Here is a 25,628-nt window from a genome sequence, read left to right on the forward strand (position 1 = left end):
TGAACTACTCAGTGGTGCCCCTATTGGATATAAGAATTTGGGATGACACATACTAATGTGAATGTCTGGCATGTTAGATGTTACAGAACTACCAAAGAAGTGAAACCTAGCTTGCATTGCATTATAATTATTATTTTTTTGCAGAGGTTTCACAGAATCGCAGAATATTCTGAATTGGAAGGGATTGTCAAGGATCACCGAGTCCAGGTCTCAAGTAAATGGTTCATACGGAGACTGAACTCCAACCTCAGCGTTATTAACACCAACTAACTGAGCTAAAGAAAAGATGATGAAAATAGGAAAATATCCTGAGATAGAGGCAGGAAGTTCTATAGAAATAATTTCAACGAGTTAGTAAGTAAGAATTTCAAATAATTCGAGCTTTCATTGCTGTGACATGAGTTTTAGTACATGACTTTTGAAAAGCTGATTCATTTTATGAGGACTCCATCCTCTTCTCTGTAAAACAGGCAGTGGAAAACATGGGCAAAATAAATCATCCGCATTTGCACGTTCTGACTCACTGAGTAAGGCAAAGCTTACAAAAAACCTCAAACTCAAACAAGCCTGTGATAATTCAGGACTGTATGTTAATACATTACTCCAAAAGGACAAATTACCTTAAATCTGGCACTACTCCAGTTTCATAATCCTTGACTTTCTTTTAACTTAACCTCTTAGCGGAAAGGTTTCTGTCTTTATAATCCTCCACTGTGCACAGACGCTGCTCCTAGCAGTCTCTTCGCATCTGTGTTTCAGCGCCGAGGAGTGCCAGGGACGGCATTTATCCCTGGAACGATCCGGGATGCTTAGCTCGCATGCTAAGCAGCAATGACCTGCAGGGTGTCTTCCTCCCCCGGCTCAGGGATAGCGACCTCTTTGTGCAAGGAGAGGGAAAGGAAGGTGGCCCCACGCGCTGGATTTCTAGGATCGAGAACAATACCTAGGGGCATGAGCCGCTGCCATCGTCCCGCCAGGAGCACTCTTGGCCCCAGGTTTCCCCACTGTCCATCCTGCCGCTGCTGTAACATTGACCTGACACTTGTGTGCGTTCGGCTGGCGTTGGCGGCTTACTATTTGTTCTCCTTTGGAAGAGGGAGATGGAAGAAACAAGGAATTCTTTCTAGTCTAGCCGGTCATTTGGCCACACCGCGTGGGGATCCCGGAGCAACAAGAAAGTGCCGCAGTCCGGCCCCCCACGCCCCGGGCACTCCCCGCCCGCCCGCCGGCGGCCCCTGAAGGGCGGGGCAGCCACCGGCCCACGCCCCCTTCCCAATCAGCCAATCACACCAGTGAGTAGGCGTGGCCCTTGGTCCCCATAGCCAATCAGCGCCGTGGATGACACAAAGTGGTGCTCTTTGCACGCGCTTTAAAGGCCGGGAAAAACTGGCAGCACCAGAGCCCAGTCAGAGCGGAGAGGGGCGTGGCCGGCTCCGCCTTCTGCCCAATGGGAGGCTGGGGAGGTGCTGCGGGGCAGGCGGCAGTAGAGTGGCAGGAGCCTCACCCAGTAAGAGGACGGGACTGGCCGCGTACCCCGGCAGCCCGGACCAATGGGCGCGGGCAGTAGGCGGGGCGGGGGTGTTCGTGCCCAGGCTCTGGATTGGGAGCAGGGTAGGAGCCGGGCTGGGCCGGCAGCGTGTGCAGCGCTGCACGAAAATGCACTCGGATGCCGCTGCTGTCAGTGAGTAGTGCCGGGGCCGGGCCCGCCGCCCGCCCCGCTGCCCTGCCGAAAGAACCGCTCGCCTGGGGGCGGCTTCTCTTGCCCCTGACCCGTGAGGCTTGGCCGAACGCGCCACCGGGACTCCCGATGCTGGGGAAGGGTTCAGGCCCGCGGGTGCGGGACCGCCGCGGAGCGGGGCGTTGTGTGCGTGCCTGGCGGTGGGGCCCCCGCGGGGACAGCGCGAGCCCCGCGGCCCTCAGCGCGCTCCCCCGGGAGGCGGGGGCGGGAGCGGGCGGGGTCAGCCGCACTGGAGAGGGCTGGGGGCGCTCGGAGGGTGTGACGCAGTTTGCCCGACCCAGCTGGCGAGCGATTGAGGCTGCGGCCGGCCCTCGTAGTTGGCTGTGCGAGAGCCAGGACTGCCGAGGCGAGCGCGGGCTGCGGAGCTGCGTGTGTAGGGGGAAGACGGGCGAGGGTGAATTCAGCGGGTTCCACTGGGCCGGTGCGGGAGAACCGGGCTGCTTGTGCGGGGGACTGGAGCCGCGGCGCATGGTGGGAGGTGGAGTCCCTGCCGTGGTGGCCCCACGCAGCGGGGCTGCCTGGCGGACTACAACTCCCAGCGGGCCCTGCGGCGACGCGGCGTGCTGCCCCCGCCCCGCCCCGCGGACCCCCGGCCGGACCCGCCGTCCCCGCCCGCCCTGGGGAGCACGGGGCGATCGCACCGCCTGTGCTGGAGGAGCGTAGTGAGGGCTTTGTCTCCGCAGTAGAGTTTCTGACTGTGCGTTCCGAGCAGCAGGGACCGCCGGGTGTAGACGGGTTGCATGGCGCAGGGGGTTACACATCTGCGTGGCCGTGGGGTAGGCAGGGTCCGGGGACAGGCACCGTCCGTGTCCGCCGGAGACCAGGCTGTCTTCCCAAGCACAAAGCTGCCCTGCCACAAGGGCAGATTTCCCTGTGAAAAAACGTGTTCTCGCTGCCAAAGGAGTTGCAGCTCTGAGATGCTTTATTACTGTAGAACTTGCTGTGGGAAAGATAATGAAAATTGAAGCTTTGATCATGCGTTAATGAATGATGATCTGACTTTTGGACAAAGTCCTGAAAGCAGTGGTGAAGAGAAATGCTGCATAATGCCTGGATTTTCATGAATCCTTCTGTGTCTCTCAAAATGAGATGTCATACAGGGGCAGCCTGGTAAAGGCTGTAACTCATAAGGTTATATAATTTTTTTGGTAGTTCTGGTTTATTTTACCTTTATATTTAGGCATCATTTTGTGTTGGTGGTGAAGGCTGCCATTAAAGCAGAAATAATTGCCTCATATTAGAAATGTAAGGGTAATTATTCTAGAAAATGCCTTCTGTTCACTGTCTTTTGTCATGTGCCCTGTCCATAAAACATTCAGGTCCTCATTAAATACACGTGTTAGTTACATTTGCACTTATTCCAGGGCTCCCTTATGTAGGATGTTTAGACTACGTAGTGCTTTTTGTTTTTTTAAAATTTTAACTTGTCTGCAGAAAATAGGAAGAGTACTCTTCCTCAGCCTTCAGCTGTTACTGGCTCTTAATTAAAAATGTACTGTGGAATGATCAAATCTTACTCCTCAATTTTATTTTTTTTTTGCTTTGATATGTGTTATTTTAAATAGATATGTTTCTCTAAATTAGCTAATTTCATTTTCTGTAGCTTCATAGTGGTTGGGTTTTTTCATTCATCTAAATGCTTGAAGCAAGAAGTATTCATCGCATAGTTTTGCACATGTAGAAACTGGCTTATGGTAGTCTCTTTTCTGAAAGTTTATTTGAGCAACCTTTTTGATCCTTCTTGGATCCTTATCTGTTCTCATTGATCCAAACTCCATTAATATACTTTTGCTCAGTTTCAGTTTTAATTTCTGAATACGCACCTTTCATGTCATATGAGGAAAACAACTTTCCTTTTTTCTATTGAAGATGTCTGCTTAAAAATTTCTTGTAGCTCCTGTAGTTATAATTGGAAAAGCTTCTCTGTACAAGACCATGCAATAGGTTGAATTAGGCAATTAAGGTTTTTTTTACTGTTTCTGTTTATTCTATTATATCAGGATGAGCTCTTATTTGTGTAATTGCAGCACTTAATTTTAATTTATTTTTGTCTGAGTACTTTTTGTGCTAACTCTTAGTGAATTATTAATCCTGTGTTTTCTTTAGTTCCCCTCCTCCCACACTTTGTTTGCAGGTACTGAAAGCAAAGACTCTGGGCTTTTTCAAAGCATTAGTTCCTAGTTTTGTTTGTGTCTTCAAGCAGAAGATAATTTGCTTAATTTGTCTGTCTTGTGCTTGCCAAAATCATAGCACTAGGAAGTACAGTACATCCTGTGAAAGTGTTCAATCTTGTATCCAATTTGAATATTAGAGCATTTAATAGTGTGATTATTTCTTCTACAATAAATAAGACTACTAACAGGGGCTTGAAACAGAACCCTGAATTTAAATGTGCCAACATTGTTGTCATGCTGTCCAATTAAATTGTTTTACTTAGAATCATGGTCTGATGTTAAACAGAATTTTTACTTTTGGCTCATAAGGAAACAACTATCAGTTCATTCAGTGGGGGGCATATGTATATGCATATAAAATTGTAGGTATGTAGATGGTTATCTACATATATAGTTAGAGCTGCAAGGCTTTAGCTTGTCCTGGGGAACTGACTGGTGAGACACACTTGATGCAGATGTGTTGCTGCTTGGACTGTGGGACTGGGTCTGCTGCAGCTGCTCACTTCTGCTCGTTAGCTGTAGATTACTGCTTCCCTTGCTCTGCTAGTAAAGTGGTTTGTCGGAGCACTCTCTAATCCACTCAGTCAAATATTCCTGGGTTAGCTCTTGCCACTTACTTAAGTTGTCTAAACTGACAGGTTGATTTCTTGCCTGAAGTGGGTTAGGGAATGTGGCCATGGCCTGTGCTGCTGGCAGAGCTGTGGGGTCAGTAACATTTGGCAGGGAGGAAGAAGCAGGCAGCTGGGACAGTAATGCTTTTGACTGGCATAGCTGTTCCTGGGCTGTTGCAGCTCCATCGTGATGCATACCAGATGTGCATGGTGCTGGATACCCTAGTAGTGTGTACTTGACAGGGTTTCATTTCTGCTGGATTAGCTAGAGCACAAGATACAAAGTTCATATTAGCTTTATGCCCTTTGTAGGATGCCAGATAACACCTAGCATGAAGTTAAGAGTAATGCTTGCAAAAAATCTCAGGTCATGGCAGCCATTGATGCAAAACGAGCTCACTGACACTTGTTTGAATTAATCTGATGGTGGAATAAGTGTTAAACTCGATGAACGCTTTTCATCAACGGAAGCAGATGTTTTGCACTAGAAACCCACTTAGTGTTAGGTCTTTGCTATATAGCACAAAACACCCAACCAAAATCATCCCCTTCCAAGCAAACACAAATCCTGCCATGAGCCAGTTGTGCAGAGTATTTTATCCTATATGTTAGTATAGGAGAATTAGCCTAGCTCTTGTTTGTTCAATCAATTTAGGGTAAATGGAAATGTATTCAAACTGAAGTAGCAGTTACACAAATTCTGCACTGCTTAAATTGCTCTAAAATTCTCAATTAACTTTAAACTGCTGTAGCTCTTTTTGTAAACAAGCCTTCAGATTAGGGCACTCCAAAAACACCTAGGTAGAATAAAGATTTATTCCTATGGGAGCAGAAAATAATTATGCTTTTTCCTATTTATGTAGCATGCAGTGATCTTAAAATATTTTGTTGCAGTAGTCATTCTAAGTGGTAATACCAAATGTTAAGAGTTGAATGGTTGAATGTTTACCTTTGAATGATTCTAAGGTGCGTGTAGTAACTCTGACCATATTTTGTTGCTTGGGCTTGGGTTTTCTGTAGGGCTTTTTATTTACTAGCTAAGTCCGTCTTTCTTTTGCTTCAGAACATTTTAGGCTGTTGTGTTTGGAAAACGTGAACGAATTTGCAACTGTGGGTTTTGGATACTGCTGGTGTCAGCAGTAGTTCTGAGCTTGGTGCAGGCAGGCAGGAGAAACATTCTGCAGTATAGTGTCTTTAGCTTTAATGGCTGGGTCCTGATGCTCCTCAAGATAGGTTGGATCATCCCATCTAATTGCATGTCCTTACTTTCCAAGCTGGAATTCACTTCTGTTTTCCTTACTTTCTGAATCATGCCTTTTATTTGACCACACCAAATCAAGGGAGACCCTGCTTTTCAAGACTGTTCTGTCTCCCTTGACCCAAGGCTTGTTGTCACATGATGGACTGGGAGAAAGGATTCTTCTGCAGGTTGGCCCTGGTATAGGATGTCACTGCCTGCAGGGATGCAGCTACAGACACATTGGAAATAGATTCTTCATCCTGTCTTTGACAGGAATGCAGAGTCAGCTCTTGTCTTCTCTGTGCTGCAGTTTGGGATTCTCAGTCTTCAGATGTGTTGATGTACATTTTTCTTTTGCTTTCTGTATTTAGTAATGAATACAGAAATTTTGCTTCCTGAACGTGAGTGTTGAGGGCTTTCACCAAATGTAGGTTTCAGATCTGAACTTCTATGTTCATTAGTCAATTCATCATTCATCAATATAAACTGTATTGCTGCTAGGATAATTCTGTAAGTAGACTCCAGAACATAAAATGGTATATTTCATAGAAGATTAAATGATTATTTTCTGAATAAGTAAAGTTTATTTAAAGCTAACTAAGGCAACAGAACTTTGAACTTACTCCTGTACTACTACAAGTTTTTTTCTATCTCTATTACTTGAAAGCAAGGAAAGCAATTAAATAAAAGCCTAAGCATGTTATTTTCATTTTTAGGTATGAGTTTGCCTGATGCGTGTTTTATGTTAATTTTTTTGGAGAAGTTTACCGGTGTATCTTAGCAGTAATGAGAATTTCTACTATTCTATTACTACTGCTATTTCTATATTTAAATTTTAATATTGTATATATGGCATATCTATTCAGGCTAACTATTATAGACCTACTGTTAAAGTGAGATTTTTGTCTAGATTTTTCTATTTGCTTAAAAAAATTAGAAGCTTTTAAAGGAAACTTGGAGTCAGCTGATCTCTTGTTTGCTACTATTATTATTTTTTTTCTAGGTTTTTAATAAATTGTACTGAACGTTATAGCTGTGTTTTGTCCAAGCTTTAAATTTCCACAGCAGGAACTAAGTTAAAGGTTTTGTTCAGGCAGGTACTTTTTTTTTTCTTGGTATTCAGATGTTCATTTAAATAGTTTGGCAACACATTGCTTCTTCCAGTAAAAAATTGTGATTTGACTTCTAAAAGTTTTTTCATTTCAGATAGGAAAGTAGAGTCCAGTTTACCTGTATACTTTGCTTATATTTAAGATACATTGAGTTTTTTTGTTTTCTTTACTGTATTCCATGTGTGAGAGGGTGTAGAATGTTTTTTCTCTAGTTTGTTATGAAAGCAAGCCCAGCTAGCTCTTGTTTATTTTACCTCTCTATAACTCTCAGGTCTATAGTTTAAACCTTAACCTATAATATTCTAAAAATTGTTTTTAAACTGTTTTATTTTTAATTGTAAATTGTATATGATTGTGACTAATTGACTAACCCAGCCTTTAACACTTAACATTGTGTTAATGACAAACTGCAGACAAGGTTTAAATTCCTGGAAACTAGGTTGTCTCTGTCATTTCTTTCCTTTCTGGGTTCTTGAAATGCAATTATTTTACTCAGGGTATTTTTTTTTAGCCACTGCATTCCTGCATTCTGAATTACTGCAAAGCATTAATACCATTTGAAATTTTCATTGCTTCAGACCTCACTGAAGATCAGCTCCCTTCTGGATGAAAAATAGTTTAATCAACAAAACACTTGTGCTTGTTTGACATACACCCCTTGAAGTCATAGCAAACTTCCACATATCATCTTTCAGTATTTACAAAGCAAGCATGTTTCCTTCTTCTGATTTTAGGTCAATAAACTGTGTGGTATGACAGAATCTTAGAATGGCTTGAATTGGAAGGGACCTGAAAGATAACCTAGCTCCAATCCCTGGGCATGGATACACCAAGACCAAGTTGCTCAGAGCCCTATCCAGCCTCCCACTTCAGGCTTGGTGCATCCACATTTCCTTGGGCAACCTGTGCTAAGGTCTCACCATCCTCACAGTAAAGAAATTCTTATTAGTATCTAATCTAAACCTACTCTCAATTTGAAGACATTCTTCCTTGTCCTGTCAGTACGTGCTTTTTTTGGAAAGTCTCTCTCCAGCTTTCTTGCAAGTCTCCTTAAAGTGCTAGAAGATCTCCCTGCAGTCTTCTGTTCTCCCCACTGAACAACCCTAGCTCTCAGCCTTTCTTCAAAGGAAAAGTGTTCCATTCCTTCAGTTGTCTTTGTGACCTTGCTCCAACAGGTCCATGTCTTTCCTGTGCTGAGGACCCTGGAGCTGGATGCGGTTTCTGTAGGAAAAAAAAAAGAATCTGATTAATTCATATGCTTCAAAACTCTTGTCTTCAGTTGAAAAACGGCTTCACACATGATGACCGTTTTGTGTAAAGCTCATACAGCCGGCTGTTGGGTGTGTAGCTTCATGTGATGTATCGCTCCTCTCACATTGTTGCTGCCACAAGAGACTTCAGAAGACATTTCCTGGTTTCTTCCTCTAACTCAGCTGGGGTTGCAGCTCCTTGGTGATGTGATTCAGAGCACTGGGCTGGCACTGGACTGGACTGGGTTTATTTGTTTGTGGATAAGATTCCAGGTGTAGTGGGCTAACCAAGAGGATCAGCAGGCACAACTTTGGAGGCTGCATAAGAATGTGTGGAAAGTTTGGAAGCTGGAGTGTGTTCCTGAAGGATACAGTTGCAGCCAGCTGTCCAGTTGCTTGCTATCTTGACCACTGTTGATCAGTGCTTTTTGCTAATTTCCCAGGTAGTGTTATTTGAGCGTGGGAGGTGTTATTTTATGTTTAATATGTTTTTTTCAAAATAGGCTTTTTCACAGTGGCATAGGATACTTTGTTTATAATTTGGAAATATAGGTAAAGCAAACACTGGCCCACTGACCAATATAGAGAATAACCTGAGATGTAATTTAGCTTCCCTAATTTAATGGGTGCTGCTTGCATTTGCTTTTATAACTGTGAAAGAAACCTGTTTTCAGTTTTAGATAATATCTCTGTATTGTGCAAGCTTCCCCTGTGAAAGAAATGAATATGCAAGACTGGAGTCCAAAATTTTCTAAGGTGTATGGTGTGATATTTCTTGTATAAGACCTGGAAAATATATTTGTATAATCCTGCTAAGTCCATCATAATTATGTAACTTATTTCTGAAGCAGCGGCTTAAAATTGTACAGATATTTCCAGTGGACATGTAAAACATACAGGCGTAAACTATATGTTTTGAAGCGCCTAGGAATGTTTTGTTTCAAAGGTGATACCTATATATATAACCCTAATTTCAGAATATTTTTTCAACTATTTTTAAGAGTGCTATCTAAAGTTAATATTAGATTATAATAAATAAATATTTGCTTAGTGTTTTCAGCTTCTTACCTTCAGATATAACCGGTTTCTCTTGTAGATTTTAGGCTAAGCAGCAAGGGAAACTGTAAAACTCATATTCCAGAAAGTTTAGTCTGATCTGCCAGTTAACAAATCAAATCTTATCTTTCAGTTCTTCCCTTCTCAGAATGGCTCTTTTGTTCCTTGTTGTCCTCATCCCTGTTTGCCCCCTCTCCTTTTGTTTTTTTCTCATTACTTTATATGAATTGATGGTTGACTAAGAAACTCAGGATAATTTTTTCCTTGCAGAATGGTTCTGCTTAGTATTGTTTTACTAGCAAAAATGTAACTTTATTGAGAACTTAATGCAGGAAAAACTCTAGCACTCTGTTCAAGGTTCAAGACCTTCTTATTGTAGCTTAGAAGATCTGGATTGTCTTACTGTTTATTGTAGATAAGAAGATCTGGATTGTCTTGACTTTGTATATATAAAGTTAGCTAAAGTTGGAAATCCCATCTCTGGTACTTAGAGCAATTGTATTGCTGTGGTGGTTTGCAGACAACATGTTAAGAAATAGGTAGCAATTAATTAAATGATACTCTGGCTAAAGTAATTAATTAAATGTATGATTCCTGAAAGTATCCCCTGATTTATTATTATTTTTTTTAATTCACTGTGGCAAGAGAATTCCACAGTGATGTGTGTAACAAGTACACGTGGAGTAGGCAGCTTCTTCAGTTCCACTTGTTAACTTCATGGCAGTTGGATGTTTAATAATGACTCTTGTTTATCTGGGTCATCTTAAATGTGTCTTGAGAACATTCCTTTGAAATGCTCTGGATGGAAATAAGGGAATTATGTTTTTGACCTTACTTGTGTCTTGTATCAGCTGCTGGGCAAAGCCAAATTCAACGTCTCATATTAGAAATGCTTTAGTGAATTAGCTGGGTAGTGACACTAGGCACATACAGGAACTTTTCACATCTAGAAGTTCGCTTGGAATACTTTGCTTATCATACAGTACATTTCTCTAGAGTGTCCTGGCACATGAGTTCTAGTGGGGGTAGCTAATTTATTTTTAGTTTAAATGGAGATACTCTATAGTAGTTGGCTGTCTGTAAGTCCTCTTGGTGGTTTGTGTTCAGCTTCTGAGATTCTTCTTGATTTGCTTGCTGTCTGGCTGGATCTCAGCTGTTCTTTCGTAAATTTCTTACTTTCCAGTTTTGCTCTTGCCACATTCCTAGCAAAAATAGAGAATTCAAAAGAATAGAGAAATTAGTTTGTTGCTCTTTAGCAACTGAAGCAAATTCAAGTGTTTTATATTTGGAGTGTGGAAGCAAAATTAACATTTATGCTTATGGCTTCTTCCAAGAAATGTCAGAATATTTTATTATCAGTTTTTTTGGCTCTTATCTTAACAGCTGCTGCATTGTAACCTTTGGTTTGTTATTAAAAAGCCATGTTTCAACTGTGCAAATGTATTCTAGTCACTTTTGCAAGGAAATTGGTATAAAGGCAAGTACATACGTATTAATAAAAACAGATTTTTTAAGAACTAGGATTTTTATTAATGATTTTAGAATGTTACATGGTACTTAACTTGGTTTTGGAATAGATGAAACAGAAGGACTGGGTAACATGGAAGTTATAATGATTCCCAATGTAAAGGAAAAAAGAGGTTTTTGGTTTTTTTATTATTCAGCTGTAGTTATAGTTAGCTATACTTCTGTTCTGCTGAGGGTCATCCATGCCTTAAGAAAAATGCATATGTAGGATATCTTTTTGCAGATTTCAGTTACTCTACTCAAGTGTTGAAAATGTCAGTGCTGAAAAATATTGAGCAAAAATGTTGAGTTGACTTTTAGTTTACAGTTTTGTGATGATTTTATTAAATAACCAGAACGTAGGAAGATTGTGACTGCTGCATCTGGAAACCAGAAGTTTAAAACCTTTTTTTTTTGTCCCCCCTCTAGATTTTCAACTGAATTCTCATCTATCAACACTGGCAAATATTCACAAGATTTACCACACCCTCAATAGGCTGGTAATGACTTGCCATTTTCTCTTAGCAGAATAGCTAGGGCTTTGGTCCAGAATATTTAATGATTGAAATCATTAAGTGATTACACTTATAAAAATTATAACTGCCTTATTGTATGAAAGGCTGTTGGGTTTGAATTGAAGAGATAAGCAGTATTGGTAAAAGGTGAAAGATGATACTCCAGAGGTCAGAGTGGAATTTGAGCTTTGTTTGAACATTGGATTTAGATGTTGCCTCTATACAAGAAGCTTTCTTGGATACATTAAATGATGGTAATCATCATAGTTATCCAGTTTCTTACAGTTTTTCTGGAAAACATATTGAATGAACAAGCTGTTCTCTTACACCCATGAAAAAAGTGAAACAAGGTTTTATTGAATACTCTTCCTGCTTATATGCTGTGTATTTACATTTGTTTTATTGCAACCGTAGCTGGAAATGGTGATATGGCTTCTGTGTGTACACTGCAAATGTAGTGGAAAAGACCCTGCCTGCAGAAAGGAGTAACTTATTTCCAAGATTTAAGTTGGTTTTTAATCAGTTTCCCTTAGAACACATATATGTGTTTATCCTTAAGCAAAGCCATTTCTGTGCTAAATAATAAATACAGTCTTTCTAATGCTGCATTTACTGGTGGAATTGTTCAATAAAATAATGCCAATTCCCCCCCAGTAGTTGTTTCCACTCTTGAAATAATTTGATACGTTTTTGATTGAAAAAAACTCAACAATATGTATCAAATTCAGTTTACTTTAACCTTTTAGATAAACTTGCAAGGGTGACTTTTTAGGGAAATATGAGCTGAAAACACAAAGACTACAATATTAGGTAAATGATCCTTAAGTAATTAGGATGATTATTAATATCAAGTAGAAGTTAAAAATAGTACAGAAGAATGAAGATCACCATGTTTAACTGTATCATTCCTGTTTCTTGCAGAATCTGACAGAGGACGTTGGTCAAGACGATCACCAGACAGGTATTTAATAGGGATGGAGTAAAAATAGATTGAAACAATTTAAACACACTTTATTAAACAAGTCTCTCTAAGATGACTGAAAATGATGTTTTAGAAGGCTAAAGGAGTTTTAGGAAACAAGTGCCAGGGTTTCTAAGTTTTTTTCAAAATAGATGTTTGTGCTTTTAATTTATTGAGTTATGTAGGACTTGAACAGGTTTCAGCAGTACCTGTAATTTTACTATCTCTTAGTTTAGACGGCTTAATGAAAAATTTTTCTCATTCCTGGGACTCAACCTATTGGGCCACAGAATATCCATGTTCTTACAGCGTTTTGAGTCTTGAAAGAGCATTAGTGAGAACAGAGCCAAAGCAAGACCTCTTCTGGCTGTTGTGATGCCTGTGACTGAGTTTAAATGCTGTGCTCCAAACAACCAGCTTTCTTCTTGACTGGTTCTGATGCAGGTTATTTCTGTTTCTTGTGCAGATTTTCAGGCAGTGTCTGAGTACTATCTATAAGCTTGTATCTTTTTTTTTTGTTCAATGAAGTGTCATCATTTTTTGAGGCCTTCTCAGGTTCCTGGTACCAGCTTCCTGCCGTTCTTGATTTGTCAGCATTTGAGCTTTGTGACTTGATGTTTTGCAAGAGCTGTTGCTTCCTTTTTACTTGTGAGTTGGCAGTTTCCTTGGTTTATTTTTCTTCTTTCCTTTCTGTGTTTCAGGTGTGATACCTGAGGAGGGAGGGAAATAACTTACTGCCTTCAAGCCCTGATCACTCACTCAGCAGAATTATTCTTTAAAACTGGCCATGTCTATCCTACCATCTGACTCAAAACTTTTGCACTATCCTGAGGTGGTGGCTATATTTGCTGATGTTACTTTGAGCATTTAGGAGAGTGGAGAGAGCTGTCAGCTCCTCCTGGAGATTTCTGGCTCACGCTTTGAAATCTAGCACACTCTTAGCCTAGAGCAATGAGAAGAGATGCATAGGACTGCATTGCTTGGGATTGGACAGAGCTCTCTTAGGGATTTTGCACACTCCTCTGTACAGCAGCAGGTGACTGTTTCATGCTTGAGTTCTTACCCAGCCACAAAAGGCTTCTCTGAAATACCTTCCTTCAGTGTGGTTAGTGATTTGATACTTGAAATCAGCTCATTATGTAAATCAAAAGCCGCTGAAAAAGTGGTTGTGACAGATAGTTCAAGACAGTTAGAGATATTAGTATCCATATTTTTGAACTGATGTCCTCTCCAATCTCGTGATGAAGACTTGGAATTTTCTTCTATGTGACCCAGGTGCTCTAAACTAAACATACTGATTTCCCATATGAAAATATGTTCTATAATCTTTGTTTACTCTTGATCACCAAGACCTGTTGTGAAGCATTGAAGTAGTCCCTTTCTGTCACTAATCAGTAAGTGTTGATGTACTTGAGGTATTTGGAATTTGTCTTACCTCTTGCCTAGCACTTCTGTCATAAAGTATAAGAAATTAGCCTTGACACTCTCATTACCTATATTAGAAGGTGCTTGAGCATGTTACTGGCTTTGATAAACAGTTTTGTACTGACACTGATGGTATCCTATTGCCTGCACAGTGTTGTTTGAATTAAGCTGTTTCAAAAGTTTAAACGTGCCAGTTGAATGAGTTGGGGCACAAAATCCCACTAAAGACTGTAATTTTTTGCAATAGTTGTAAAAGAGCCTTTCAAACCAGAAACAAATATGAAATGAGAGATACCAAATAGCAAAAGTATAGGTTGGTAATGCCAGGTTCCCTCCTCATCTTCAGATATGATTTCCATTATTTCTTAGGCTTCTGCCCTATTTTATGTCTCCTGGTAGGAATAGATGAAGCCCAAATGTTTGCTTAAGTTCCAGGCATGTTCAGTTGAAATGTATGTTTGATTTCACTCATATGAGGGCAAATACACATGCCAGGAGCTATTTTGACCATCAGGAATGTAATACAGTGGGGTGTCCTGTTTCTGTTTCATATGGGACCTGATGCTTCTGAAACATCTTAGTTGGAGAGACTCATGTAAATCTATAAAGAGTTACTTTTGCAAATTGCTTGACTTCAATGTGCCTAAACTTTTGGAACTTCTGTTTTCCAGTAAGAAGTTGTCAAGACCTATTAATTTTGTTAAACAATTTATGGAACTGTATAGGTGCTGTGAATTTGAGATTCTGTGGCTAGAACTCACTTGAAAGTCAGATTAAGAACTGTTGCAAAAAGTTTGAGTGTTGCCAAACTCATATCAAGGTTTTTTATAGTTCTGAGATGATTTTAACACTAAATTTTCTGGCCCGGGCCTTATTCTTAAAGATTTCTGTTTATTTTCTGACATAACGATCATGATTATTGTCGTTACGTTGTAGACTTTGTTTTTGGGATGACTTAATATATGCATATCTAAATTTGATTGAGATTTCTAAAAGCTATTTAAAGAAATTTTAGTTTTAGGTTAATATTTATTAATAATAGTATTAACTTTTAAATGCATATTGCATTTACTTCAAAGCAGTTGTTTCTAAGCGAACAAAAATTGTCTTGGATATCTCAATTACTTGAAACAAACTCTATCTTTTCTAAGTATTAGCCAGATTTCCTTTCTGAAACCAGGCCTTAAAACATTGAAGAACTACAGGGAAGTGGCAGTTTCAAAATTCCTTCAGTGATTTGAGAGCTAAGATGGAACTTGTTTCAAAATTCCAGTCCCCTACAATGATTGCAGCATCATTCAGTATGCCTGTCTGAAAAATAAGACAGACTTCAAATGTGTCATGGGACTTTGCCTTTTCACCTGTTTGTAGGTGTAAGAACAGAAGGCATTCCGATTCTGTAGACAATTTCTTTTTCTTTAGTATGTATATGCATTAACTTGGAAAACTCATGTTTGAAATAATAGTTGTTTTTATGTCATAGCTACAAATCTAGCATCTTATTAATAGCTTAAAGTCATGATTTGGTAATTAAATTGTGGCTAACTTATCTAGCTTAAAAAGTCTTTAAAAGTATGTTTCCTGTTGTCACCTGGCTTGTTTAAAACAGTGAGGTAGTTTCTTCAACACAAAGAAGGCTTCATTGCTGTTCTTGAAGCTTTGGAGGGGAAGAAATTCCTTTTGCCTCTGCTGGTTTTTTTTCTTTTGTTATATTAGAGAAGAAACCTCTCTTGAGTCCAGAGCAATTCTGGACAAGTGAGCAATTCAAGACAGAGAAGAGGATTTTTCCTTTTGCAACAGGATTGCAAGTTGTTTAATGTTTTGATGAATATCTTAGTTTTCTCATCTTGTGTCTGAAAATTGATGATTCTTAACTGTGCTTGTGGTCATTTCTGTTACATTATTAAGTGAGCAGCTATATCTTCCCAATTGCTTCAGCATTCACAGTTTCTAATTATTTTTCTTTTGAAGCATCCTTCTACTGAAGTGTCAGAAGAGCAGGATTCTCACAGGCTTTATCTAGAGAGGGTGAAAATTCCATGCCTGTAAATAATTTCTGTAGGGACACAGCTTGTAGAGTTCTTCTTTATTGACTTTTTTCTTTTTTTCTTTCGTTTATTCTGGTTTTGTTGCTATTCTAGGACTGTCCCTCCCCTGTGGGTTTTATTTTGTATATTGTTTTAAATTTCCTAGGGTGAATTTTAGCTCTTGAGTTGATACATCCCCTTGGAAGCTTTGTCTCCTGCAAATATGGAAGTATTGAATAGAATGTTTGGCAAACAGCATTTAAACTCAGCAGGCTTTTGGCTGGTGGTGGTCTATTCAGCAGCCATTTGGAGGCTCTACCTTGCAAATGCCTTCAAGTGTCAAAAAACCAGTGAGAACGAGGACAGTTCTGCTGGCCTTGAGTTGAGGCCTAGGAATGAGGAACTTTGAAGATAATCACATCAGTGAAGCTGCACTTGGTAAGTAAAATTCTGTCAAACTTGCATGTAGTCAGGTAGCTGCATGTCTGTTTGCAGATGGTCAGACCTTTGGGAACTGAAATTAGTTGTGCACTGCTAGACCTAGAAATTATATTTAGAATTAGAAAGCTCTGTGTAGAAAAGGTTAATATTGCTACTTAGTGAGCCGTATTGTAAATTAAGAAATTGCAGGAGTTCAAGCTAAAAAAACCCAAACTGATAATTTTTAGCTTTATATGAAAATGAAAGAAATATTCTGGTGCTATTACAGAGAAATTCTAACTGCCATTCAAATTTAATAGACCAATTTTAGTAGGAAAAGAAATACTTTGAAAGTAAAATCCTTACACTGTATTTTTTAGTAGTTTAGAGATTATTCAACAGCTAAAGCCTAGTGAAGATTTGCTCCAAACCTCAGTTATTAAGATATTAAGTCTCTGAAAGCATTTACAATATATTTGTCCACCTGGTGTCTGTGTGCCATCAGTGTGTGAGGGAAGTGTACGTGTGCATTTAATAGCCACCTCCCAATTTCTGAGCTGTCTCTTTACTTCCCTTTTCTGTCAGTTTGAGAGCTGCAACTAGTTACATTCAAACCAAGAAGGGTACAAGTTTTTTGTTATTGGAGAAATTGGGTTGTAGTGAATTCTGTGATCAGTTTAAGCCTTTAAAACAAGTTCACCCATCTTCTTAAAAATATCCTATCATTTAAGGAGGCAAAGAGTCCAAGCAGGAATTCTTGAGTTAAATTCTTTGGTTTGTATGGGGTTGCAGGTCTGACAAAATGACTTCTCTGTTCTATAGCTGTTTTATTTTGCTTTCATTTATTTAATTTTTATCTTTTGCTATGCTTCTTTTTTCACAGAGGCCTTGCATATTTCTTTTCACAATCAACTGACCAGTAAACTGCACAAATCTGTGGGGGGTGAGGGGAATGTATGTTTTCTTCTTGGATTTTACCAGCATCCAATGCCTGTGGCTATCACAAATGGATTTTTACTTTTTTAAAAGAAAGGCACTTAAAAAAAATTCATTTGCCCTCAAACGAATGAGATAGCTATAGATTATACTCAAGTAAATGCATATTTTCAAAAAAGAGGTGTTCACTATCACATTTTCATTTATTAAGTTTAGTGTGTGTCTTAAGTCTGTTGGCTCTTTCTAGCCATCTGTTAAGTTCTGCTGTCATCTTAAGTGCTTTTAGTCTGTGTAGGCTTTCAAAAAATACTTATTGGCAGAGTCTTTAGAAATTTGTTCTAAAGATAAGGTTCACAGGTTCAATAACTTATGAGAATACAGTTTTTCAGTATCATTAATGTGCACGCATAATCGGATGGAAATGACATTCAGCAGGTCAGGTTCTTTAGTTTGTTTTATTTGTAAAATGCACTGGGTGTACTGTGAGTTTTTAATGGTCCCTGGCTTAGCTGTTTCAAATATATCTGATACTGTTAAGAAGAAAATAAGTACTATTGTCATTAATTTCCTTTTGTAATGCATTCTGGACAGTGCTTCTACAAGTATGTTCTTCTGACACAGCCATGATCTTTTTTTCTAGTAATAGTTTGTGGAGTATAATACTTGCAAGTTTTTTGATGACTAGTTAAATTGTAATTTGAATTTACAATTCTATTAATTCTCTTTCAAAAAGACAGTGTATGGACATGCTTTCCTGGGACAATAATGGGGAGGGAGCTTTAGGGTTTAAAAAAAAAGAATATATAGGAAGAATTTTTTGAATTGGAGAGTATTTCTTGAACTAGAGAGATTAATTTTCTTCTTAATAGATAGAAATGAATATGAAGATAAGAACAAAGAAGACATACTTGGTGCAAAAGTTTATTAGTTGAAACCAGATTAGTTCATCATGTAAAGATTGGGTTGAACATCTTACATATACAGAGAAATATGTAGTTTATGTGTTAGTTTCCGTGCATGTTTGAAATAATGTACATTTAGCAAAGCCTGTGAGGCTCTAAGGTTCCTTACATATGTTTCTCCTATAACAGGAGAGAGCCTTTCAAAGATTCGAAGAATAGGTAAGCAAAAGATTGCTGTCAGTATGTGTTGGGAATTGGGCTTCTGATTTCAGTCTGTTCCCTTGGTGTCAAAAAGCAGTCAAAATTTTCTTGCTTGCTTCTGTGCTGTGATGTAAGATAAAAGATTTTGTGGGCATCTTAATTGAGCATAGCTAAACTTGGATGCTGTTGTAGCAAAGAGAAGGTAACTTAGGAATGTTGGAGTTCTTAATGTTTTCTTGCAAATTTCTTTGGCATTGCTTTATGTCTGGATTTTTATACCTTCTCTCTTCCTTTTTCCTTTCAAATTCTCTGTGTAACACTTAGAGCTGTGATAGCTCTTTGAGCTGCTCTTACACACACCTTTCTCAGGTGTCAGTGTGGTCTTCAGCATATGAAAGTAGGACAAAATTTTGCCTGGAGTGTTAGCCTACTGTTTTCATGAGACAGGAAAAGCAATTTAATGACTTGTTGTGGTCAAAAGGGCTGGTCCTGTGCTCTTTCTTGTGCTAATGTACAGAAAGTTGTTACTCTTTTTTTCTTTGCTTAATTATCTACAGGTTTGGTGAGCTGGATTGGCACACTGAAGAGTTACCAGAGATATAGGAATATGTAGCTGAGAGAAGGGGACGGAAAGACTGCCACTTGATTGGCATCAGTGTCTTGAATTGGCTATTTCCTACCTGGGGACCCTCATTTTTTGAGAACTATTCAGTCTAAATAATACCGCCAACCACTTAATTTTTTCACTGGTGGTTGCTGAATGTTTCTTCTTCTCCTTGCAAAACAAACAAACAAAAAACCTCCCAAAAAACCTGAAAAAAACCCTCTCACCCAAGAACTAACAAGACCTTTCCTACCTCTTGCTCTCACAAAAATCACAAAAATCATGGGGCTTGGAAAGAAAGGGTTCTGTTTTCTAGAGGTAGGTGTTCACTCACATCTGTATTTCAAAAAGCGTGAGCAAGTCTTAGAAGTTGTGATTTGAATAAATGACTAAAAAATAAGGATGAGTTTTTGAGGACCTAAATTCTTCTTCAGGGTAGTTTCAGTTCTTGACTGCTGTTAGACTGAAGTAATGCTAGTGCTACTGTGCATTTTGGTACAGTACTTTTGACCTTAATGGAAATCTGGTCATAGAATACTATGTAAAAGTGAGATGGATTGTGCTATTGAAAGGAGACCATTTCTTTTATAATTTTTAAATCCCCTAACTTCCTTCCCTTCCCTTTGTAATATGCGTATTAGTGGATGCAGTTTAACTGCTCTGCAACAGTTTCATTTCTTTGTGCTGGTGTTTTTAATTCCCTCTGTAGGAAGTCTTCGATCTTGCAGTTCATCAGACTGCTTTAGTAAAGTGATGCCTCCAAGGAAAAAGAGGAGACCTGCAGCAGGAGATGATTTATCTGCTAAGAAAAGTAGACATGATGGGTATGTCATCTTACCATGAGCTAAGACTGATGGAATATCTAAAGTTGAATAGCTGATATATCATGTGTTTAAATGCTATTGGAAATTATATTGAAATTTGCTTGGTTTCTCAATGTGGAACCATAGCTGGTGATTGAACTGTGGGATATTGATAAGTATATGCAGGTTCAGTTTGCATCTCACCTTTCTCTACATATACAAGAAGCATGTAGGGAACTTCTTGCTCTAGTTGCCAGCTTTCAAAATACATACTTGTTTGTTCAAAAAGAACTTCTAAGAGATACAGTAGTATTTTCCCATATATATGCATAAGGTCTGGATTGGGCATTATCAATCCCCAGCCTGTCAAAAAATCCCTAGCCTGTCAATATAGTTATAGTCCACTCAGCTCTTGAAACCCTGCTAGTGTCTGTCTCCCTATCATGTTGTGATTTGATACTGAACATATAAGGGGAATTGCCCAGGTAAGGTGGTAGCCAGTGGTTCAGCAGTTACAGAGATGCTTCTCACTGGACAACAGAAGCCAAATAGATGATAGAGTGTGCATGAACAGTGTTTTCTTTTGGCATAGGTATTGGATAGCTGAGACTTCTGCAAGAGTTGGATTTCCAGTAGGTGTAGTATGTTGAGTTATTCAGAAACCATTGAATGTGCTCCCTGTGTGCAAGAATCGCTATTTATGTGGACTGAATTCAGAACTTGAGGCAGTATAGAACTGTACACTCCTGCATGATAGATGCAGGACTGTTCTGATGTTGAAAAGTGGCTTATACAACTAGAAAGTTTGCTTGGCACTGCATCAATCAGTGGAATTTGCGCTCTATTACATTCATGTATTACTGGTGTCTCAGAACACCAGTACTTCCTATGCTTCCATAGCAAGTACCTTCAGGGTGGTTAAAAGAGGCATTTTTCTCCTAACTGTCAGCCTGAAATCAACTCTGTCTTACTCTAAATCTTAAAATCCTACTCTAGCATGAGTAAGAAAAATACTGGTAGCCAAATTAAGCCTCTGGTCATGCCCCTATAACTCCATTGTGTTTAATAGGGTTGCACAACTGAAACTGCACTGGAATTTATTGAATGATCTGTTGATGCAGAAGAAAGATTTCAACTCTCTCTTTCATTGCTTTGTAACATTAAGTAGAACAAAAAAGCAGTTCATGTTCTTATTATTTTGTTGCTTTTCAGAAATAATGAAATATTAGAGCTAAATAGTTGGTAGAGGACATTACAGCTTATTCAAAGATAGGCATACATTGTGGAAGCAATACGAGGACAGACCATGTCTAGAATATAGAGAAGTTCATAAAACTGAACTCTACCTACCTTAGTGAAGACACTGATGATAGAAAAAAGCAACCCCTAAAAAGTAAGCTTGCCTGTATGTAAGAAATACTGATTTGTGTAATTACATAAGAAAATGATAAAAACCTGATTTTTTGCTCTATGAATACTAGATATTTAATAGTTTTTAAGAGCTTGTTGAAAATATAATTTGAATGATTTTTTTAAATTTCATTTTTAATAATTAAATAAATAATTTAATTTATTTAATTTAAAAATTCTTCATTTTACTGCCATGTAAGTCCTTATTAAAAGGAAGACCTCAGCCTGCTTTTAGAACTGGAGGAGCATCCAGATCTGCTAGTCATGAACCATGGGGTAATATTCTCTGATGTGGTTCCAGTTTTTATCTGACTGACTTCCTGTGAAGGTTTTTGAGGTTTCTCTGATTCACAGAGTATTTCTTTTGTTTTGGTCTTCAAGAAAACAGTATTTCAGCATGACTGGCAATATGAAATTATTTGCTGGACATTCAGCCTGGTCTTGAAGCTGTATTTTCTTTTAAGGAATGATTTTTACCCCTGTAATCTTCTGTGAACAGGTTAGTCAAAAAGCAGTCTCCCACTTCCATGCTTGTTTTGTCAGGTGAAGTTCATACCTGTCAAGTTTGGTTTTTGGATCAGACATCTCAGTTAGTTGAGCAGAAATCAGTCTGAAAATTAGGGAACTCTACAGCAGTGTGCTGTAACATACCTAAGTGTGCAAAGCCAGTTCTGCTTTCATTGTGTGCAGAGAATGCTACATACAGTAAAAACAGTATGGATAGTGGAATGCCAATTTATGGAATAAGGGGCTCCTAGGCCTAGTTCTCAGCTTCTCTTTTAGAGACAGACTTCCTAGAAGCTGCATTATTAACTCAGGATAAGCCTTCATGGGACACAAGTCTGTGTGGATTCTGTATTAGTTGAAGAAAAGCATTCAGTGTTTGAAAACCTACACAGTCCTCTCCAGAAGAGACTGTATTTCCTAACAGAAGTTATTAGTCACCTCAAATACTTAATGGAATGACATAAATTTTTCTGTTTCTGCATTACAGTGGCATACTTAGAGTCAACATTAACAAATTCAGTAATTGCAAGTCTCCTGTTCGTTCTCAGTGTGAAAATACTGGGTAGTAGGTTTTCAAAGGATGTCATCATTAGTGTTTTTACTACAACTGAGACTAAAATGTTAATGCTGTCTCCCAGTTTGTCCATTAAAAAAAGTTTATTTTTTTAAAATCTGTAATGGAGTGTTCTGTTGGATGATATTTTTAGTCTTCACTATTTTTGATTAATTCCTATAATCTCTTCAAATCTGACAGTAATATTTTTAGATATGCTTTCTTCCATAAAGTTTCTTTCAGCAGGTCTCTATGCTGCAAGAGAAGATAGTTTCTTAAGATTCTTAAAGTCATAAACTTAAACATGTCTTACACCCTTATTCCAGGCTGTTAGGAATACAGCCTCATCGCAGAAGCATTAGTGGAGTGCACAGGCAATTGAGAAAAAACATTTATAGGAACAAATCTAGTTGTTGTGAAATTATTTGGAAATGCTGATTATGGAAGACGCCGAACATGTTCGTTATTATTCTACCCTTACATAATAAGAACTTGAATTCTCTTAATTAGTGTTTATAGCATCACCATGAACCATGCATGAATGCAGTGTTTCAGTGGGAGGGAATTTTTATACCAGATGATGTATAATAAAAAGAACTCAGTGTTTTATAGATAACAGTAAGATTTATCTTGCCTTAAAGTATAGCTGTTGGAAGTAAACAGTTGAGCATGTGCTAACCTTAACATAATGACTTGAAGACTTAGTTTGTATTTTCATCTCAATATTACAGTCTTGACTTTATACTGTTACAGTTTTAAGTATAATATTCTCAAATTGGAGTTAAAATTACATCTTCTGTACATTGTTCTTCCATCACTGTGTTAAGCATCTTCAGAAAGGCAAAGCAAGATTCGTGTCAAGATACTTGTCAGGTAAAATGATATTCCTCACTGGGTAATTGTCTAATGTTGTTTATCTGTTGCACAGTATCTAGCCAAATATTACTTTTTCCTTAGGGAAAAATGAGCAGTATAATATGATGTCTTATTTTTTGACAGTCTAATTTAAAAAATAATTCTACTCGTTATTCTAGAGTCACACTGAGGGCAAAAGTCTTGGAGTAATTGGTATTGTCACCTTAGGAGGATGAAAACTAGTAATATTTATCTACTTCCCTGAAATTTGGTTTCAAACAATTAGGTATGTGTTTTCACTCAAATTACCCGTATGTATGTAGGAACCACAAAAGGGCCTACTAACATGAAAAATAGATTTTCTTTATTGAATAGTAAACTCCATACTCTGTAGTGGGCAAATGTAATTTTTTGAAAACACAGTGTCATTAACATGGAGTGTACTAACTTTCAAAGTTTTCAAAACCTTTGGTATTGAGAGTTGGTTTGGTTTTTGTTCTGTTGTTGTTGTTGTTTATTAACTGGTTCGGTCCTGCCCCATGCACACGACCTGTGTTCTCAGCTGTCATAGATGTGTAGATCTTTTTCTTTGAAGTAGGGATTTTCAGGTACACACAGGTATAATTTTTCCTTTTTCTGTAGCTTTTCAGTGCACATGACCTGAACTGGACATGTGACTGTCAGCATGTGTGTTATTGCACATGCTGCTCGTTAAATAAGCCTGATAAAGTTCCAAATATTTAACTGTTTAGGTATGATTGTAAGTCTTTAAACAGGGAGACAGAAGGCATAATAAGTCCTAACACTTAACAGTCAACTAAGTTGGTCTAAGTTGTTTTTTGTCATGTCTTGCAAATTGTAAAACATCCCTTTTCCCACCCTTCTGTTTCTACTACAGTTTTAATGAAGCTATTACTAGAATGATAATTGAGGGAGTGAATGGATAAGGCTTTATAAATACTTTCCATGTGTTGCACTGATGAAAATTCTCAGCCAAAATTTTAAATTAATTAGTATTAATGGAAGTAGTATGGGGCATCTTTTTCAATCAAAAAATTGCATATTTTGAAACATAAATAATTTAGAAGCAATTAGTTACTCAGTTTGAGTTTGTTACTCAGCTCAGCAATTTGATACTCAAACAAAATTCAGTAAAGATTTTGAGTAAGTTTTGTTTGCTTAGGAACAAAGCTTCTGTTGGTGAATTTCTTGACGTCTTCAGTAAGCACTGACCCTCTGAAATAACCAGGCTGTAGATCTTCATGAGAGGTTAACTTTTTCCCCTCTTCCCTTTTTCTTTTCTTTTTTCCTCCTCAATGGATTATTGCCAGCTTTCACTATGAAGAGAATGTTTTGTGTGACCTAAGCTCCTTGTTTGCACTGATCTTGGTTTGAGTATTCTGGAACGACACAGCCCAGAGTTGCTGCAGTGGGAGGGGCTGTGGGTGGAGCTTTCACCAACTCCAGGGCAGGTGAAACATGCTCAGAGCAGTAGATAACCCAGCTTTTCAAGACTGCAGTGAGTTGAAGGGAACTGCCCTTAGCTTGTTATTTTTGCTGACAGCAACCATCAACTCTTACAATGACTTGCCTAGTCACCCCATAATAGCTGGATGGAATTTTCATGCTTTTGCTTTCCCACCAATTCAGTTAGGAAGAAAAGAAAATAATCTGGAAAATATGTGGATGACTGTGAATTCAAAGAAGCATGACATACCTGGACACTGTTTTAATTTTTTGTTGTTCTTGATGCTTGCTTGTAGCACTTCCAGTTATAAACTACATTGTCTTACCTTTTTTGCTGGTATATTATAATTTCCTAGCTCACATGAGTACTTTAAATACAGGTTTAAACATGGATGTTATGAGTCAGGTGTTAGATCATGATGGAGGTGCAAGCATCTCTGAGAAAATTATTACATTTTGATGTGGTTAAGTAACTGAAATCACTTTTACAAAATTTTGACAGGTTATCTCATGTTGCTTTGCCCTGCCCTGTTCCACATTCTTTCCTCTCTCTAGCTAACAAAATGCCTGTTAGAAAGAAATAATAAAAAAGAAAAACCTAAATGCTCCTTACTGGGATATTTGTTACAAATAACTTGTATCTTGCTGTCACTGTCCTGACACACTGTCCTGCTAAACTAACAAAAAATACTATTTTTCAAGTGAAGATTTTTCTGAGTTACTGTACCTACATGTGTGTTTCATCTAAGGCAAATACATACTTATGTCTGTAGGTAATACTTTTTTTTTCTTCATTCCTTGCTGTTCCTGATGGATATCATGTCATGATTCAGAAATGGAAGGGTAATTCCAAAAGCAAAGGTTCTGAGTTTGGTATATTCTGGTAGTGACAGGTATAGCAGACACTCGGAAAAAGTTGTGCATGCATCTTTCAAACTGATGATGCAGAAAATGCCGTTTAGCAATCCTGTTTCAGTGTCAGCATTCTCTGACAGTGGTACATATTCTGGTACCAAAAGTACTGGCTATATTAATTTGCTCTTTCTTTCTGGAAGTCATCTTTTTGAGTTTTTTACTTTCTCCTTGTGCCTTGCCCTGCCCCCCCTTTTTATTTTTTTGAGCAGTGTGTTCTTTCACATCTGATGTATGACTGATACTGCAGTTTCCTCTTACAGACCATCAATATAGAATCAAATTACCAAACAGAACTTGGTTGGCATAATGGTTGTGCATCTGTTTGAAAGTACTGGTACTGGTCATCTTGAGGAAGCTATGAGCCACTGAGGGCTTGCTGTTTGAAACTCAGATCTGTTCATTAGATGTTTGGTACTCCCAAAGTATTCAGGTATCTATCA

At 38.5% G+C, this 25,628-nt stretch overlaps 1 protein-coding gene across 15 annotated transcripts in view; it reads left to right on the plus strand.

Moving 5' to 3' along the window:
• The first annotated feature begins 1,546 nt into the window (after positions 1-1,546).
• Positions 1,547-25,628, plus strand: part of DCUN1D4 (defective in cullin neddylation 1 domain containing 4) — a 37,581-nt gene continuing 13,499 nt past the window's right edge. For 2 of the 15 annotated variants that reach the window (XM_014873407.2, XM_088163344.1), the window contains exons 1-4: positions 1,565-1,681; positions 11,117-11,187; positions 12,124-12,163; positions 19,388-19,502. In XM_014873407.2, coding sequence (XP_014728893.1) covers positions 1,657-1,681; positions 11,117-11,187; positions 12,124-12,163; positions 19,388-19,502 — 251 coding nt within the window. In that variant the 5' untranslated portion in view covers positions 1,565-1,656. Of the gene's footprint in view, positions 1,835-2,003; positions 2,085-2,333; positions 2,436-11,116; positions 11,188-12,123; positions 12,164-18,062; positions 18,093-19,387; positions 19,503-25,628 lie in introns of those variants that run through there. The other 13 variants (XM_088163358.1, XM_014873408.2, XM_088163350.1 and 10 more) reach the window with 13 other exon arrangements.

This window comes from Sturnus vulgaris, chromosome 4 (assembly GCF_052056855.1).
Source record: "Sturnus vulgaris isolate bStuVul1 chromosome 4, bStuVul1.hap1, whole genome shotgun sequence".
Taxonomy (NCBI): Eukaryota; Metazoa; Chordata; class Aves; order Passeriformes; family Sturnidae; genus Sturnus; species Sturnus vulgaris.